The sequence below is a fragment of the Amphimedon queenslandica genome, unplaced genomic scaffold (genome assembly GCF_000090795.2).
Source record: "Amphimedon queenslandica unplaced genomic scaffold, v1.1 AMPQUscaffold_13080, whole genome shotgun sequence".
Taxonomy (NCBI): Eukaryota; Metazoa; Porifera; class Demospongiae; order Haplosclerida; family Niphatidae; genus Amphimedon; species Amphimedon queenslandica.
Window position 1 is genome coordinate 18877 of NW_003546684.1, and position 18358 is coordinate 37234.

Below are 18358 nucleotides of genomic sequence, written 5' to 3' on the forward strand. Positions count from 1 at the left end.
CATGCCTGATGATGCTTCATTAATTATTCATAAGCAACAAGAGGCACGTGCACACCCCTCTTTGGGGAGTGGCTTAGTTGAAAACAATATTCAATGGCTCTCAGAAATGCTTTCTCTACTTTTGTGAGGTTTAGGCCTCTTTCTCTACCTTCTCCTGCCCCTCTCTTGCTCACCAGACACAACTCAAATCATGTACCGGTTGATGACGTTCTCAGTGGCCTCAAGAAAGAGCAAATACAAGTATAGACATTATTCTATTGTTAAGTTATGTGTGTGTTTTGTGTCATTCTTTAGTTGAGGGAGACTATCAGGAACTTCTGTGAGAAGGAGTTAGGTCCAGTAGCTGATCAGATTGACAGAGATAATCACTTCCCACAAATGAGAGTGAGTATGAACAATAGAATTACATGTTCACTTTACATGTAATTGTGATTACGTTTGATTATATAATATAAAAGTGTGTTGCTGTATATATTTTTGTGCTTTCTTTATTTTTTAGGATTTTTGGAAGAAGCTAGGAAAAATGGGTCTACTAGGAATAACAGCTCCAGGTTTGCATTAAATACATGTACCATGTTTTTTTGCAAATTAATAACAAATTTTAATGTAGCAAAATTAATTATTATGTAAATCGTTAGTTTCATTGCCATATGAAATGATGGATTTTATTATTGGGTTTTATTGTTTTAGCTACACAGTACATTGTAGGATGAATAACAAAAAGATTTTGTCCTCACTGTATATGATAATTCTCCATTATCATTACTTGTATTGTAGAGAAGTATGATGGAGCTAATCTTGGGTATTTGGAGCAGACGCTGATCGTTGAGGAGATGTCACGAGTTAGTGCAGCCATTGCCCTCAGCTATGGCGCTCACTCCAATCTCTGTGTCAATCAAATAGTGAGGAACGGCTCAGAGGAACAGAAGGAGAAATATTTACCAAAAGTAAGTGACTAGGACTGTAGGAAGTTGTTCAAAAATTGTGTCAAAGTCCCTGTACTATATAGTACAGGGGTGTTGGGCAAATTTTGCCAAAATTGAAAGGGAAGGAATTTGTCATTTTCTTATACTTTCTCTTGCATATACATATTCTTATGTTGTGTGGAAAGTTTGAGCTGATTCCGATTGGACCTGTACTTTTTATGATCTTTTAAAGTTGCTCCAGAATCGAGCCAAAGTCCCTGTACTATATAGTACAGGGGTGTTGGCCGAATTTCACCAAAATTGAAAAGTAGAGGATTCTCAATTTTTATAACATTTTCTGATACATATGCATGTACTTATATTGCGTAGAAAGTTTGAGCTGATTCCGATCAAATTTGGATTTTTTACGAATTTTTAAAGTTGCTCAAAAAATTGGGTCAAAGTCCCTGTACTATAGTACAGGGGCGTTGGCCAAGTTTTGCCAAAAATGTCAAGTAGGGAATTCTCAATTTTTATAACATTTTCCAATACATATACATGTTTTTATGTTGTGTAGAAAGTTTGAGCTGATTCCGATCAAATTCGGATTTTTTGCGAATTTTTAAAGTTACTCTACTCTACTTTTAATGGGTTCACATCATGAAATATTATACTTATTATATTTGAAAATTTTTCTGTTATTTGTCTTACTTCAGTTGATCAGTGGTGAACACATTGGTGCTTTGGCTATGAGTGAAACTGGCTCAGGCTCCGATGTCGTCTCTATGAAATTAAGAGCTGACAAGAAAGGCAAGAAAAGAAACCTGTATCTCTTTTTCACTTTAATTTTATTATTCTTCTTTAATATATTTATTATGATTGTCTCTCTTTTACTTTCATTTGTATACTTTTCCTTTTCTTTCTTTCACTCCTCCTTCTCCTCCTTTCTCTTCCTTAAAGGTGATTATTACATATTAAATGGCTCCAAGTTTTGGATCACCAATGGCCCTGATGCTGATGTACTGATAGTGTATGCTAAAACAGATCCTGATAAGAAAGAACACGGCATAAGTACATTCATAATTGAAAGGGTATGTTGTATTGAATATATAATTATACTATTAATATACAAGTATTTTACTGTTATTCTTTTCTAATTCTCCCTCTCTTTTTCTTCATCTTTTTTTCTTTTTTAATGTCTCTAGGGTATGGAAGGATTCAGTACTGGCCCAAAGCTTGACAAACTAGGCATGAGAGGCTCAAATACGGGAGAACTGATATTTGATAATTGCAAAGTCCCTGGTAAGCATCACCAGATAACAATAGCTTTAAATGCAATGTACAACTTATAAATATGTGAGTACATGTACATGTACATGTACATGTATGATAAAAATTGTCCTACATGTAGCTACACTACAGTAGGCTGAGAAATACATGTATATGTACATATATGTATGCATGTATAAAATTTACTAACAGCTCTTTCTCCCCCCCTCCCCCCCTCTTTCTCTCTGTCTCTCCAGCTAGTAACTTAGTAGGTGAACTAAACAAAGGCGTCTATATCCTAATGAGTGGGTTGGACTATGAGAGGTGCATACTAGCAGGTGGTCCCATTGGAATAATGCAAGCATGTATTGACGTAGCCTTCCCTTACATGCACATGAGAGAGCAGTTTAACCATAAGATAGGAACGTTCCAGCTGCTACAGGGAAGAATGGCCGACATGTATACGAGGCTTAGCGCCTGTCGATCGTACGTGTATGCCGTAGCGAGGTCTTGTGACGCAGGTGGGCAGACCTCTAGTAAGGATTGTGCTGGTGCTCTGTTGTATGCAGCAGAGAATTGTACTCAAGTGGCTTTGGATGCTATCCAGTGCTTAGGCAAGTTTCAAAATAGCTGAAGTACATTTAATTGCTAATTTTATTGAGTTTAGTGAGTTATTTTTATCACTAAATTAAAGTGACACATAAATTAATATTTTTTAAAATATACTATACATGTATTATAATATATTATAAAGTGATACATAAATTAATATTATAAAAGTTCCTAAATTAGTAAAGATACTTCTCCATATCTAAACGTCTATTTTTTCTCCTCCTTTCCTTTCTCTAGGTGGTAATGGCTACATCAATGATTACCCCACTGGTAGGTTCCTTAGAGATGCAAAGCTCTACGAGATTGGAGCTGGCACGAGCGAAATAAGACGATGGCTTCTTGGCAGGTCTTTCAACAGCATGTTCCTTGAATAAAAATCTCGTCATTGTTATTGTTATTATCATATATACATGTAATTAATTTATTGTTTATTGACATTAATTTATTGTTATTATTTATTATAATTATACTGTATGTATAATTTGTTTGTTTTGACTGGTCGTCTGGTCTGATGTAATGTGCTATTAATAGTATCATTATTAATTTTAAATTTAATTTGGTAATAATCATACCTCGAATGATACCCTGCAGTGCTATGCTACAACAGATTTCCCCATTATTGCATCATCAGACTGCCATCTCTCCTATAAAAGCTTGAGGCATTTTTAAATGAAATAATATGAATTCTATTAATAAAACAGCAGAGGTCAATGTCATATAGATCTAGCAATATGGTGGATGGTAGAGATGGTAAAGAGGTCAATTCTATAGAGCAAGGGAGCAGCAGTTCTTGGAGCATTCAAACAGAACCCAAGCCACCAAGTAATGGTATTAGAATCTTTAAAAGCGATTATCTTGACACGAAGGCGTCATTTCATTCCTTCCTTCTTTTACAGGCAGACAAAGGAGAGTCTGGGAAGGAAGGAGCTTCTTTAGGCGCCTCTGGTCGGGGCTATGCTCTTACTGGGTTATAGCCGAACTCTGGACTGTTACAAAACTATCTATTCCAATTGTAAGCTTTTGTCGGTAAACAATCATTTACAGGTCTTAATTGATTTAGGACAAGTAGTGTCCATTATAATCCTGTGTCATTAATTTATACCTGATAATAGATTTATGTATTGTGTCACACAAGATGTGATACAGAGCATTTTGTGTTAAATGTTTACTTGTTTATTTAATAATAGTCAGGGCTAAGTTAGCCCATTCAAAAATTTTTTGTAAGTCTTAGTTGCAAGAAGCTGTCACTAAAGTCATAGTAATTTTGTTTCTTTTATACACCTTTATTTGTAAAAGGTCTCGTGGGTCGTACTGAGTCCTATTTTTGTCGTGGTTAACAGTTGACAGAACTATCATAATTCACATCTTGCTTTTTTAACTTGGCTTCATATAATGTACATGTAAATGCTTAGCATCATTGTTAGTGTACAACGTGACGAATTCTTTTATCAATTGTATTTTTGTCTAGGGATTGTCGTTTGTTCTTCAACAAACCATTTATTCAATTGCACTGATTTTTGCTGGTCACTTACCGGATGAGGAAAATACCTCACTTAACTTAGATAGTTTAGGTATAAACGAGAGAGAGGGAGGGGGAGAGTGAGAGAGGGAGAGAGGAGGGACGAGGGAGAGAGGAAGAAAGAAGAAAAAGGAAGAAACAAACAATTCATCATTTTCAATAACTCTTTCTTTCTATTTGTTTTTTATAAAAAATGGATACTTATAGCTCTTGCAAATTCGGTAAGCAATATGCATTTTATATTGTATCTTATGTATTCGTTGCATTAGATCTATATGTATATTATGTATCAATCATTTATTTTTTAGATGATCAATGTCACTGGTTTGTCCATTGGAATAGGTCTCTCAAGTGCAGCAGACACACTCTGTGCTCAAGTAATAAAAATAATAATTATCATTATTATTAATTATCTTATAAATTCACAGACGTATGGCTACAAGAATTACAAAAGAGTTGGAATAATATTTCAAAGAGGTACAGACTAAAGTTCATGTAACAATTATTATTATTATTAGTATTATTACATTATGTATTACATCATAAATTGTGGTTTTTTGTAGGTCTTCTCATCCTTTTATTAACGGCACTGTTTATTTGTTGGCTGTTGTTGAACACAGAATCCTTTCTATTATTATTACAGCAGCCTCCCTGTGTAGCAAGGTAAGGAAATGTTTTATGATGCATCGTAATAGCCAAAAATTATGTGGGTGGTTATGGTAATGAATTGGTTGTACAATTTGATCTTGTACCACATTTTGAATTGGCTGTAAACCTTGCTTCATGACATGTATGTGTATCCTTTTTTTTAATGCTATTTATTCTTATTTAGATTAACTGGAAGAATAGTCCAAATTTTGACTCTTAGCCTTCCTGTAAGTCAGTGATTATGATAGAATAAATAATTTATCTGTTTTCAGGGCATTTTTCTGTTTACCATGCTGCAAAAATTTTTGCAAACTCAAGTAAGAAATTTTACTAAGTTATTATTATTATTATTATTATGCTATTATTATGCTATTAGAGTATTGTCTGGCCTTTCATTCTCTGTGCTTTTGCTACTAATGTGATTCATGTCATCATCATTGCAATCTTTGTCTATGTCTTCCATTTTGGAGTAATGTAAGTTTATATGTACTACCATAAAAATGCTAAGTAGTGTAATACCTGAGTCTCTTGATATCTGTCCTCAGCTTCACCTCAAGCAGATATCTCAGTACTCAGGTATTACATTACTTATGCACACCTTAAAAACATGAAATTATAATATATTGTCTATCTTTTCCTTTTTTTCTAGTGGTATAGCTGTTGCATATGTCATTTCAAACTATGTCCAGCCATTACTACTCATATTGTACATTAAAGTCATGAAGCTCCACAAAAAGACATGGGGAGGTAAGCTTAGTCACTAAGCTACAATGTAATATGACATTCTGTATTTGCATTCATTCACATGCAAATGTTGAATTGACACTGTATTTGTAATAATAGTCTATATTGCAGTTATATTATGCTGATTTTAATTTTTTAGGATGGACTCTAGATTGTTTTGATGGCTGGATGGAGTTTTGTAAACTCGGTCTTCCTGGGGTTGGTATGATTACTGTGGAGTGGGGAAGCTTTGAAGTCACAGCTTTTGTTCTTGGGTCATTAGGAGAAGTAGAACTAGCAATTAATACGATTTTGATTAACACAATTACATTTTTATTCATGGTAAGAGAAAGCGAAGAAAAAAGAGCTAATTATGCATGATAATTTTAAAAGAAGAGAAATGAGTGACACTATTTTTTTCTTCATAGATATCATTGGGTTTATCTGTAGCAGCATCAATAAGAGTTGGTAATGAGTTAGGAGCTGGTAATCCTGTCAAAGCCAAACGTTCTGCTATTGTATGTATTGGAGCTAATGGTAAGGAAAACAATTTTTTTAAAATCATGTTACAATTGATTCTTTCCTCCTTTCGTAGCTGTTGTTGTATTGATTTTATCTGCAGTTGTTGAAGGGATGGGAAGCAATATAGGAAAACTATACAATGTTGAACAGTAAGTGATGATAAACGTAAAAGAAATTTTATAGAACATTTGCTTTGCTTAGAGCTGTCATGGAAAAACTTCCAAATGTCATTCGACTTTTGGGATTTGTAATCATCACCGATCAGTTGCAAGTAAAAAAGTGGATATTTAGAAAATATTTTAATATTTTATTTCAGGGAGTAATGTCTGGAGTTATTCGTGGTATTGGACATCAGCTATGGGGAGCAGGAGTCAATTTTATAGCATTTTATATAATAGGACTGCCTATTGGAATTCCTTTAGCTATATTCACTAGCTTAAAATCTTTTGGTATGTGGATTGGACTATTCTCTGCTAGCCTAACACAAGTGGTCGGCTATGGTATAATATTATTGTGTCTCAATTGGAAGAAAGAGTCGCAACTGGCCATGAAAAGAGGAGAAGGAGAGAAAGAAGGCCATCATCATAGAAATGAAGAGGAGGAAGGAGAGAGAATTGAGCTACAGGAGTACAGACCTGTCAGGCTAGAAGAAGAATTAGAATGTGATGAAGAAAGGAATGAGAATGAGACCATGGGAGAGAATGAGAACGAGATTGAGGAGAATGAGAACGAGATTGAGGAGAATGAGAACGAAGATCAAGACGACAGAGAATTATTAACAGACAAGCTATTAGAAGATGATGACGATGATGACAAAAAGCAAGAAAATGCTCCTGAAATTACGCTACAGACAAGTACAAGGAAGTCAAAGAAAGTCAGAATAACAAAGATACTACTGACAAAAGGAGTTCTGTATCTAATTGGTATCATTGGTTGTGTAGCAGCTATATTTGCCAGTAGATTCACACCACCAGAATCAATTATTAATGGAAATTTTTCCGAGTGTACAGATAATTATTATTTATACCATAATACCACCTATTAATTGTTATTAATTATTAATCACCTATTTATTAATTATTATTATTATTATAGAGAATTATTTTTAAATGGAATTTTAGCACAGAATAACCCACGTGATAGCACGTGTGGCAACGCCTCCAAAGCGCGTTAATTAGAACATTTTTGTTATTGTCGAGTGTCAACAAAGATAGACGCTTCTCCCTCGCTTTCAAAATGATGGACGTTCTATTTTCCAGTAAAAAGGACTCGAGAGACTTTGGAAAGATCTGTATATTCTTTTCAAGAGCGTGTGGTACCATAGCCTCAGTCAGTAAGTAGTCAAATCAAGATGAAGATTCATTTTGAATATGACGTGTTCTTGTTTTCTTTCAGTAATATTGTTATGTGGATTGATATCTTTATTACCTCTACCAAGTTTAACGACAACACTCAGTCAGTACCCACGCTGCCTTGGAGTCGGATTCATATTCATGTAAATACATGTACATGTAAATTATAACACGGGAGTTTGTTAAAAATGGCTAAGAGAGAATTTAATAATTTTCTGATACATGCATGTGCATGTATATACATGTTCCTGTGTTGCATCGAAACTTCAATTGAGCTGGTTTCAATCATTAGTGGATTTTTTATAATCTTAAAAGTTGCTTCAAAAGCTTGTCAGCTCACAAAAGCATAATGATATTAATTTTACTTCACTTAGCATAATTTTGTGGGAAATCCTGTTTAATTGTGTTAGGGCATTACATCAGCACTATGTACATTCCAGGGTAATTTTGTGTGTGATGTTTATCTCTTGCTCTTTAATTAGAATATCATCAGTGTTGATGTTCTTCATGGAGGTGACAATACTGGGAGTGTGTGTGGAGAGACTCTCGTTTATAAACGGATTATTGAAGTACTTAAAGAACTGGCACAGATCAGTCTTGTATATGGGGTAAGATAGGAGACACCCTTTGTTGATACATACTGTACTGATGTTGTACTTATACATGTACATGTACAGTACATAAATCTGAAAAATACCCAAGGCTATAGCCCATGGTTTTTTCCAAAAAATGGCTCCAAAATCACCCTCAATTTTTATTACATTTTCTGATATATATTGATGTAATTATGCTACGTAGAAAGTTTGAGCTGATTCTGACTTCAATTTTTCAAGTTACGGCCATTTTAAGAAAATGCCAAAAATCTGAAAAACACCCAAGGCTATAGCCCATGGTTTTTTCTAAAAAATGGCTCCGAAATCACCCCCAATTTTTATTACATTTTCTGATGCATATTGACATTCTTATGCTGTGTAAATACATGTATGCATAATATTTTCATAATATTTTACATTGCCTTTTTAAATTTTTCTAGTGTGAGTATAACTCCCATTGTTTTATGGTGTCTCTCTGCCTCCACCATCATACCAATGATACTCTTCTTCCTTATTGGGGCTCTCAACTTTGTACTGGCCATCGGACAAAAGTAATAAATAATAAAAATAATCTATGTACATGTGCATGTATATATTTTTTGTACATGTATTTATTGTTCAGAAGATATTATTTATTTATTATTTTATTATTATGAATAATTTTCGTGCATTTTAAGTACAAGATTGTTTTTATTCTCTTTCTTTCTAAAGAGCTGATCACAGTGATGTATTAGCAGCAAGATGGCAGAGAATAGGAGATGAGGAGCTAGGCAACACAAAAGATGAAGATGATGATGAAGATGAACAAAATGAAGGAGAGACGCTTCAGGGAGAAACAAGTTTATCGAAATCATAAAGAAAGAAAGAGAGCGAAAAGAACAACTATGTCAGTCTATGAAAACTATCATGAAACGGGACATTTAAAATATTTATTTTTCATACCCATTATTGTTTTAAACAGGTTTCATTTTGAAATAAAATAATAATTATTAATGATTGAAATAAAGTTATTTTCAAAATTAATTATTGGTGGGCGTGGTAATTTCTATTGTTATGGGCGTGGTTTAATTATTAGTGGGACTCTATGGAGTTTTCGTTCAACGTGAATTTAGTTCTCAAGGAGAGACTGACCGTTCTTCATGGCGGGGGAGGAGGAGGAGGGAGGCTCAAGAGCTTCAGGAGAGACCCTCACAATAGCGAGATAGGAGCCATAGTGAACGAAATGGGCGTTGCCTCTTCAAAAGTAAATACATCAAATTTAATTTATTAGTTTTAACACCTACTACTAATGATTGCAAGGGCTCCTGAAAAATTCAAATAATTATACAATATATACACATTAATTTTATTTGAAAATAATAACTTTAGTGTACAAAAAGGCACTTGAAAATATTAATGTACATGTACATTTTGCACTATCGACTATATACATGGTAATGGTATACATACTTATATTATTTATATAGGTAGATGCGTGTATAATATATAAATTATTATTATTGTTGTTATTATTTTAAGGCACAAGGTTTGAAGGCTCCAATTACGTCATACGCCAGGTTTATGCAGTTGCCTGACCAGACGATATATCTTTTAAAAGACTCTGAAATGAATAAGTGAATACACATACATGTACATGTACACCTCCAGGTTAAATCTCTCATACTTTGTCTATCTTTTCCTTCTTCTATTACTTCTCTCTCTTCCCCTCCCCTTTCTCTTTTTCCCTGTTCTTTCTTCTTTTCCTCTATTCCTTCTCTCTCTCTCTCCCTCTAGTGGTAATGGCAGTGTGTTAGGTTTCATTAAAACAGGTCGAAAGAGATTATTCCTAACAGACAACAGGACATTACTGCATGAAGTAGAGCCATTATGTATAATGGACTTTTATGTTCATGAGACACAGCAAAGGAGAGGACATGGAAAGGAACTTTTTGAGAACGTATTACAGGTTTGTGAACCCTGTTCTACCAGTTATTAATTAGTAGGCGTGGCTTATTTTTAGGAGGAGGGGCTGAGTGCATTTGAAGTCGCCATTGATAGACCTTCATCAAAGTTTCTTAGTTTTTTACAGCGTCACTATCAATTGAGTAGCTATGTGAAACAGGTGAGATCTCTTCTAAATTTTTATTTTATTTTATAATTATTTTAGAACAATAATTTTGTCGTTTTTGACAAGTTTTTCACAACTTGTTCTCACGTTGGTTAGTGATTGCAAGTGGGTGTGGTTTAATTATCTATTAATAACTAGATCATGGGCGTGGCATGCACAGGAGGCACTCCCTCCCTTCGTCAATGCATGCTAACACTAATGGAGTCACTGCTGGGAGGAGTAGAGGATTGAGAATGTCTTTATCACCATTGAAAAATAACGAGTAAGTACATGTACATGTACATGTAATTTTACAGGTGTATTTTATTACATGTACTTGTTTTAATCAAAATTAAATTGAAATCAAAATACTAGTAGCGTTTGAGTAGTACGCAGAAACACAAAAGATGTCACGTGTACATGTAGTTCTTCATTTCATCATTTTTTGTCATCTTTGGCATTTGTCGTCACTATTTTACTCATTTCTGTCATGCCTGAAATGAAACATGTACATGTACATTATTATTTAAATTTAATTAAAAACCTGTTTCTTCAGCTGGTCGATCAAAGTATGGCTCCACATTAGTGTCACTCAAAGGTTCTATTATTAAAATAATGCATGTACAAGTTGCAATAAAGTTTGTATTACTTGATAATGTAGCAATGTTATAAGGAGAGACTCCAGTATCATTTGAGTCTTCCTCTGCTTCAGCTGTTATTGGAGTAACAATGGGCTCCTTTTCCTTCCTTTGATTTTCTTTGACTTCTTTTACATCTAAAGCCAATCCCTCCATCTGTTGACACATCTTTTGAATTGATGGGTTTTTGGCAATGGCTTGCTCCATCAGATTTGTGAGGAGTTCTATCATTGCTACGTATACTTGCTTATTAGTGACACCAAGAGTGGTGACACTTGTTTGTCTAGCAATTTGTAGCTTCTCTTCAATATCACGTTGTGCCTCCTTGATTTTTTGAGCACAGGCTTTATTTGCTTCTTCTATTTCCTGTCTACATATTTTTTGTTCCTTTTCTGACTTCTCCTTTGCCTCTTCTATCTGTTTTGCTAGCATGTCTTGTAACAAAAAGATTTTCTTTTTCTGTTGGGCAATCTGACTGTCTTTTTCACTTGTCACTATGATAATAACATGATGATTGGATTAGTATGTACAATGTGCATGTACCTTTAGTCAATATCTCTGCTTGTCTTGTTTTTGCTTCATTTAGATCTGCTTCTTTGGCTTTAAGTGTTTCTAGCTTTTCTTCTAATAAGATGTTTCTTTTCATCAGTTTTGCGATCAGACTATCTTTATCATCACTCATTGCTATTATAATGAAGTATTATAGTTATGTTTTTTAAGTACATATACTTGAAGCTACCTTTGCTAAAATACTCTTCAAGTTTTGTTTTGACTTCTTCGTCTTTGATTTCAAGCTTTTCCTCAAGCTCTTTGATAACCTTGTCCCTTTCCTCAATACCTACATTATTGAAGATCAATTTCATTCTTTATTATGCATGTACTGTAAGGCATTACATTGTTCTGACTTTTGGCACATTTCTGATTTTATTTTCAGTTCATTGTTAGCTTCCTCAAGCTTCTTCTCATACTGAGTTTCTGCAACCTCAAGTTCCTTTTGAATCTGTTTGAGTTTAGTTTCTAAGTCTTGGACATGTTTAGCTTGTTGTTCTTCTCCTCCACTGGCCTCCTCTTTGCTCATGATTCAAAGTATGTCACTGACTGTAAAATCAATCTGTTCGTTGAATTAGAAGAACTAAGAATGCATGTATATATAATCATACCGGGAATTCCTTTTGGTTGGATTACATGTATTATATGTGTTACTACTATAGATAATATTTTACTATAGAAACTTAACCAAAATTTACATATTAAAAAACCACTCTGTAATAGTTGTATGGCTCCAGTTTCCTTGTGCAAAAATGAACAGTTCTTCTATAATGTAGTAAGTAAAGTTCCATTAATTTTTTTCTTCTTTGTCATTATTGCTTTCATCTAAAATAAATATAATATGCATGTACATTTACAACTGACATACATTACCTTTTTTAAAACCTGTTTCTTGAATTGGTGGTTTAAAATGATGTTCAACACTACCATCAATTGATGAATCTATTTGAAAATGCAATAAGCATTGCTATTGAGCTTATTATTACTTGATAGTATGCAATTTTCAGTAGGATTGGATTCTGCCACTGCTTCTGCTGTTATTGGTGGAACATTGGGTTTTTCTTTTTCATCAATAATTATTTTTCTATGCAATTCAATCATTTCTTGCTTGAAAGTCTCTTTCACACCCTCCAGTTCTCGACCCACCTTTTGAATTTCTTGGGGAAGGCTGGCTTCCATGATGACCTCTTTCACTGCCTCTTTGACTAATTTTGAGACTTCGAATCGTATATTCATAGCATCCTTTTTGTAGATAGCTATTACATCTCTTTTGTCCTTAGCACAACTGGCTCTCAAATCATCCATTTCCTTAGCATGATTGGCTCTCAGTTCTTCCATTTCCTTTTTCAATGACTCCCTCTCTTCCTTGAAAGAGGCTTCTGCTTTTTTCAATAGCTCAATGATCTCATCATTTTTCTGTTGGAGCTGCTCAATTTGTAATGTGAGCCTATCTTTTGTTTCCGTTAGTTCTACAAGATATACTTTTCAAAATAAATTAAACACATTCGATGTACCTTTTAGTTGCTGTTCGTAAGATTTTCTCTGCTCATTTAGTTGTGTCTCTTTCATCATGGACTCATGCTTCCTTTTTTGTTTTTCTACTTCTAGTGTACATTCTGCCTCTTCTAGTTGGTCGGACATTGTTTTAATTTCATTTTCAATAGTTTTTCGCAAATAGGGTCCTTTCTTAAAGTGTCTGGCATACAAACGAGTCCTTTGAGATTCAACAATCTCAAATTCTTTAAGAGAAAATAATTAAAATATATTTTGTACATGTAAATGACTATAAAGTATACCTATGCTTTCTAAAAGCTGTTGCTCATAGTCTCTAACGCCTCTTTTCAATTCTTGCATTTCAGAATCTCTGGTTCGTACTTGTTCCCTGAGAGCTTTAATTAACTCGTCTTTCTCTCTCAGGCCTACAAAAATCATAATTTATGATTAAAATTTATTTGTTGTAATAATTATAATTACTTTCTTCGTTTTCCTTTCTAAGTTCTCTTAGCTTCATTTCTTCTTCAGTCATTCTTGGCGGTGTTACAGAAAATTGCGCAATGCCTCCCTTCATTTTTGACAGTTTGTGCCTTCTAGTATTGGTATCGTTAAGTTCTTGGACTGGTTCTGCTAGTTTCATCTTTAAATCTGTATTCGAAACTTTTTGAATTGTTTGTTCAACTATTGGAAGCTTGTCCATAGTCACTTTTAATTGAGTATTACTAGATGCACTCCCTAGCTGGGACTTTTCTTCCATGTTACATCTTGTTTCTTTGTTAAATTGTTCCATTTCTCTACATTTTTGCAGACCTTCTTCTAACTTTTGTTCTGACTTTTTTATTTGCTCTTTTAGCTCTTCCTCCAATGATTGTATCTGTTCAATTAGTGTGGCCATTTGACTGTCTTCTTCTGTGATTACTATCATAAATAAAATAGTTGTTTGTATACAGCTATACCTGGTTTCATTTGCTTTATCTCCATGTTCTTGTTCATCTTATCTTTTAAGTCCTTAATGAATTTGTCCTTTTCTTCCAAGCCTATTTATGTATATACATATACATATTATCTCTCAGTGTTAAAATTCTTTTTTACCTTTTCTTTTCTTTTCAGCACATTCATTCTTAGCCCTAACTTCATCATCTTCTTGTTTCAGCTTCTCTTTGGCTTCCTGAAGATCCTTTTCATACTGCTGGAGTCTAGCTTTAAAGTCTTTGATATCTTTTTGTCCCCCAGTGGTTTTCTCTTTGCTCATGACCAAAGGGGCGGGGAATGTAGTCAGTATATAAACATAGATATTAGAGTACAGCCTACAGGAAAGGGATTGGAAACCACCGTTCGCGGCAGGAAATGCTAGTTGTCAATACCGTATTGTTTTCAAATTAAATTTCTATTTAAACGGATAAAAATATTGAAAAACAAAAGAAAATGGAGGAATGAACCACAGATGTAATAACTTTCCCGGTATTTTTCTAGTGTTTCTTTACTTTAATTTTAACAAAAATGAATTCTTAACATTATTTTGACAATAGCAAACCATCTGTCTCTTGCTTAATGAGGTGGATCCTAAAATAAGTGCTGCATTGCTGTCAATAGACTGTCTGATCATTATGATGCCTAAATAATAGGAAATGAAGCTTTATTTACTTATACAGTGAAATGAAGACATCATTATACCTTATTGCCTTCAGCATAAGAGTGATGTATTTATATCTGAAGTTTGAGAGCTGTAGCATTTATTGTGATTGAGTTAAGGGTACAAAACAAAACTAGTTTTTAGCCGGAACAGTTTTTAGCTCAACTTTGCAACACTACATTGTTTTTCTTTTAAAACCTGCCATTGCCCTCGAGTTTGATTTTATTTAGTCGCTTATAAGCCTAACAGCAAGATCAGTTCAATACCTTTTGAGTAAAGGGTACAAAACTAAAAAGCAGTGAAGGGCAACTTCAACCAGGACAATTCACGGCACTATTAAAAAGTCTTCTTTAGTTGTAATACACAAAAACTGATATCACTAGATAGAGTAGGTCTTAAACTTTTTAGGTAGCGTATTAAAAGAGCTCGAACTGATACTCATCTAGAGTTATGAACAGTGAAGTGTAAGGCCTTCCTCCATTTTGCTCACTTTGTGGGGGCAACTTGCATACTTGCTAGGATACACATCATCTACATGTAATATTTCCGGTGTTTTCCAATCCCTTTCCTGTACTCTAATATCTATGATATAAACTATGATTATTTAATCCTAGGAATGTCTGATATATATGTGTACTAAAAACTACTACATGTCATGTACATGTACAGCAGGCTTCTGATGTACGGCCACTAATTGAGGTGCATTACTTGTTTTTTGCTTTAGTCACTTGTTTCTATATCACATGATATTGTACTACTGTATAATGTGATACAATAAATGTACAATAAAAGTTATAGTGTACTGTAAATCATTGAATAGAAGTCCAGGCTTCTACAAGTCTCTATTTTTTATGCATGTTGCCCACTGAATATACTCAGGTAATTTCCTCACTGTTGTAACGGCTGTTCTCATGGCTTTTGTTCTCATTAGAATTAAATTAATCAAATTAAAATGAATAAGCAAACACTAGTAGTTTAGTTGTAAACTTGTAGCACACAAAAATACACACATGTAGTTCTTCATTTCATCATTTTTTTTCATCTTTGGCATTAATCATCACTAATTCAGCCTCCTCTGACACACCTAAAATGAAACATGTATTTGTACATTATTATTTAAACTTTATTAAAAACCTGTTTCTTTAGCTGGTCGATCAAAGTATGGTTCCACATTAGTGTAGCTCAATGGTTCTGTTAATATAATAATACATGTACATGTTGCAAAAGTTTGTATTACTTGATAGTGTAGCAATGCTATAAGGTGAAGCTTCAGTAGGATTGGACTCAGTAACTGCTACTGCTGTTATTGGTGGGGCACTGGGCTCAATTTTTTCTTTCAAAGTGGCTACTTCTTGTTTGACATTTTCGAGGTTTTCATTTGTACTCTTCAGCTGTTGGCCCATGTCCTCTGTTTTTTTACCCATGTCCTCTGTTTTTTTACCCATGTCCTCCACCTTTCGACCCATGTCCTCTGTTTTTTTACCCGTGTCCTCCACCTTTCGACCCATGTCCTCTGTTTTTTTACCCATGTCCTCCACCTTTCGACCCATGTCCTCTTTTTTTACCCATGTCCTCCACCTTTCGACCCATGTCCTCTGTTTTTTTACCCATGTCCTCCACTTTTCGACCCATATCCTCTGTTTTTTTACCCATGTCCTCCACCTTTTGACCCATGTCCTCTGTTTTTTTACCCATGTCCTCCACCTTTTGACCCATGTCCTTCATCTTTTGACCCATGTCATCTGTTTTTTGACCCATGTCCTCCACCTTTTGACCCATGTCCTTCATCTTTTGACCCATGTCATCTGTTTTTTGACCCATGTCATCTACCTTTTGTTCCAAGCTTTTGATCTTCTGATCCAACTTTTCATCCATGCCCTCCATCATCTTTTGCTCCATGTCTTCCATCTTTTGACCCATACCCTCCATTATCTTTTGACTCATGTCCTCCATCTTTTGATCTATCTTTTTCTGCTCTTCTATAACCCTAGAAAGTTGTCTGGTTTCTTCTTGTATTTGAGTTATTTGTTTTTCTGTATCCTCTTTGCCCTTAGCTACAATGGCTTTCAGCTTTTCTGTATCCTCTTTGCCCTTAGCTACAATGGCTTTCAATTTATCTATTTCGTTAGCATGAGTGGCTCTCAATTCATCCATTTCCTTTTTCCATGAAGCCTCTGCTTCTTTTAGTTTCTGACGGAGCTCTTCATTTTCTTCTTGCAGCTTCAGAATTTTTGATGTCATTATTGCACTTTGTTCTACAAAGCAAGTATATAATATAGTTATACACCTATGATACAGTATACTTTTCAGTCTCTGTTCATAATGTTCTTCTTGCTCCATTAGTTGGGCATCTTTCCTCATAGACTCCTTTTTCTCTTGTTCTAAAGCATTTTCTGCCTCTTGCAGTTGGTCAGACATTGTTTTGTTTTTAGCTTCCAACTGATCAATGATGGTTTTTTTCAAAGGAAAATATTTGGCAATAAAACTAGTCCAACCATTTGATGTGTTTTGAGATTGGGATTCTTTGAAAGAAAATAATGTAAAATATTTTTTGTGAATGACAGTCTATACTTTCTTGTAGCTCTTGCTCATACATTTTTTTCAATTCATTTATTTCAGAATCTCTGGTTTGTAATTCTTCTTTAAGACTTTTAATTTGCTCATCTCTCTCTCTTAGACCTACAAAAATAATGACTTATATTAATATACATAATTACTTTGATCATTTTGCTTTCTAAGTTCCTCTAGCTTCATTTCTTCTTCAGTCATTTTTTGTGTTCTTTTCTTCTGTTCAGTACTACCATTAAGTTCTTCTTGGTTTGGATCAGTTTCCCCTCTTAATCCAGCAACAGACTTGACAGTTTTTGTAACTTTTTGCATAAGTACGGTCTTCATAGACATTTTAGTAACTTCAGTATTTTGCTGGACTTGTTCTTCCATTTCATGTCTTGTATCTTTGTTATTGAATTTCTGCTGCTCTTTTTCAAGCTTCTCTTCTGACTCTTGAATCTGCTTTTTTACCTCTTCCTCCAATAATTGGACCTGCGCAATTTGTGTGGCAATTAGACCATTGTGATCTGTGTAAGTTATACATATGCATATAAAATAACTTAACTAGAAACCTTTTTTCATTTGTTTTATCTCATCCTCACTCTTCGCCATTGTATCTTTTGTGTTTTTGATAATATCTTCTAGTTCTATTTACATATACACAATGTATTATATTTAAGTAAATTATAACATATTGTTTTTACTTTTTATTTCGCTTTCATCACATTTATCCTTTGGTTTCAGGGCCTCTTTGGCATGCTGAAGCTTCTTTTCATACTGCTTCAGAGCTTCCAACTCCTTTTTGACATCTTGTTGCTCTTCACTAGCCTGTTTTTTGTTCATGATTAGATGGGTGGGGATATGTTTTGACCTGAATTGGCCATTTATTATTCATAAACTGGGGAGGAATACTATGAATATCAAATTTAAGGAATGTACTTCATGACTACAGAAACTCAATCGAAATTTATATCTATAAACCTACTATTGTTATAGCTGTTTCCGTGCATGGCTTGTGCTTTAGTATTTTTTCATAAAAATGGATTAACTTTAGCTTAATTGTAATGTGTACATGTGCATGTCAGCTAATTAAACATTATTTATGTGTAATCACTAATCACTGTTTTTTGTGACTTTTGATTTGGTTAATTTTTTACAAAATTATAAACTAAGACTGTATAATGTGTATGTATTTATAGACTACTACAGTCAAAATTATGCATAACAATGTCATCAGTTTTTGTCATCTTCATCATTGCTGCTTT

At 34.1% G+C, this 18358-nt stretch overlaps 7 protein-coding genes across 8 annotated transcripts; 4 read left to right on the forward strand and 3 right to left on the reverse strand.

Annotated features, from left to right (window-relative positions):
- The first annotated feature begins 67 nt into the window (after positions 1-67).
- LOC100640635 (isovaleryl-CoA dehydrogenase, mitochondrial-like) lies at positions 68-3303 on the forward strand. Its single transcript, XM_020001367.1, has 9 exons — positions 68-240; positions 295-384; positions 500-551; positions 778-947; positions 1622-1715; positions 1866-1996; positions 2111-2207; positions 2432-2788; positions 3024-3303. Exons 1-9 carry the CDS (start codon positions 94-96, stop codon positions 3158-3160), a joined length of 1275 nt encoding a protein of 424 aa, XP_019856926.1. The 5' UTR covers positions 68-93; the 3' UTR covers positions 3161-3303.
- A 70-nt stretch (positions 3304-3373) lies between these two features.
- LOC109585336 (multidrug and toxin extrusion protein 1-like) lies at positions 3374-7260 on the forward strand. 2 transcript variants are annotated; one of them, XM_020001364.1, is made up of 16 exons: positions 3374-3614; positions 3683-3798; positions 4255-4357; positions 4513-4526; positions 4614-4682; positions 4734-4782; positions 4869-4968; positions 5138-5180; positions 5226-5270; positions 5330-5427; positions 5603-5700; positions 5837-6018; positions 6105-6213; positions 6272-6347; positions 6400-6469; positions 6515-7260. In XM_020001364.1, the coding sequence occupies exons 1-16, from the start codon at positions 3497-3499 to the stop codon at positions 7241-7243; spliced, it is 2019 nt and encodes a 672-aa protein (XP_019856923.1). In that variant the 5' UTR covers positions 3374-3496; the 3' UTR covers positions 7244-7260. The 2 variants fall into 2 exon arrangements, with proteins under 2 accessions (XP_019856923.1, XP_019856924.1); XM_020001365.1 differs by having other exon boundaries at positions 3374-3608.
- A 107-nt stretch (positions 7261-7367) lies between these two features.
- Positions 7368-9129, forward strand: LOC109585337 (calcium channel flower homolog). The gene is made up of 5 exons (XM_020001368.1): positions 7368-7531; positions 7594-7693; positions 8033-8158; positions 8584-8694; positions 8855-9129. The coding sequence occupies exons 1-5, from the start codon at positions 7435-7437 to the stop codon at positions 8997-8999; spliced, it is 579 nt and encodes a 192-aa protein (XP_019856927.1). The 5' UTR covers positions 7368-7434; the 3' UTR covers positions 9000-9129.
- Positions 9130-9180: 51 nt separating this feature from the next.
- LOC100640763 (alpha-tubulin N-acetyltransferase 1-like) lies at positions 9181-10556 on the forward strand. The gene is made up of 6 exons (XM_003389380.3): positions 9181-9386; positions 9662-9756; positions 9917-10088; positions 10143-10244; positions 10290-10341; positions 10389-10556. Exons 1-6 carry the CDS (start codon positions 9228-9230, stop codon positions 10514-10516), a joined length of 708 nt encoding a protein of 235 aa, XP_003389428.2. The 5' UTR covers positions 9181-9227; the 3' UTR covers positions 10517-10556.
- On the reverse strand, positions 10550-12466 carry LOC109585341 (tropomyosin-like). The gene is made up of 9 exons (XM_020001373.1): positions 12403-12466; positions 12290-12358; positions 12028-12241; positions 11762-11978; positions 11607-11705; positions 11411-11551; positions 10879-11361; positions 10774-10830; positions 10550-10723 (listed from the first exon to the last, which is right to left on the reverse strand). The coding sequence occupies exons 4-9, from the start codon at positions 11943-11945 to the stop codon at positions 10668-10670; spliced, it is 1020 nt and encodes a 339-aa protein (XP_019856932.1). The 5' UTR covers positions 11946-11978; positions 12028-12241; positions 12290-12358; positions 12403-12466; the 3' UTR covers positions 10550-10667.
- On the reverse strand, positions 12270-17936 carry LOC105314168 (putative leucine-rich repeat-containing protein DDB_G0290503). Its single transcript, XM_020001360.1, has 13 exons — positions 17798-17936; positions 17666-17740; positions 17261-17620; positions 17115-17222; positions 16847-17065; positions 16069-16798; positions 14003-14217; positions 13867-13947; positions 13391-13819; positions 13213-13335; positions 12931-13155; positions 12403-12885; positions 12270-12358 (listed from the first exon to the last, which is right to left on the reverse strand). The coding sequence occupies exons 1-13, from the start codon at positions 17934-17936 to the stop codon at positions 12270-12272; spliced, it is 3276 nt and encodes a 1091-aa protein (XP_019856919.1).
- Positions 15475-16068, reverse strand: LOC109585340 (uncharacterized). Its single transcript, XM_020001372.1, has 3 exons — positions 15781-16068; positions 15678-15734; positions 15475-15627 (listed from the first exon to the last, which is right to left on the reverse strand). The coding sequence occupies exons 1-3, from the start codon at positions 16049-16051 to the stop codon at positions 15572-15574; spliced, it is 384 nt and encodes a 127-aa protein (XP_019856931.1). The 5' UTR covers positions 16052-16068; the 3' UTR covers positions 15475-15571.
- Positions 17937-18358: the final 422 nt, after the last annotated feature.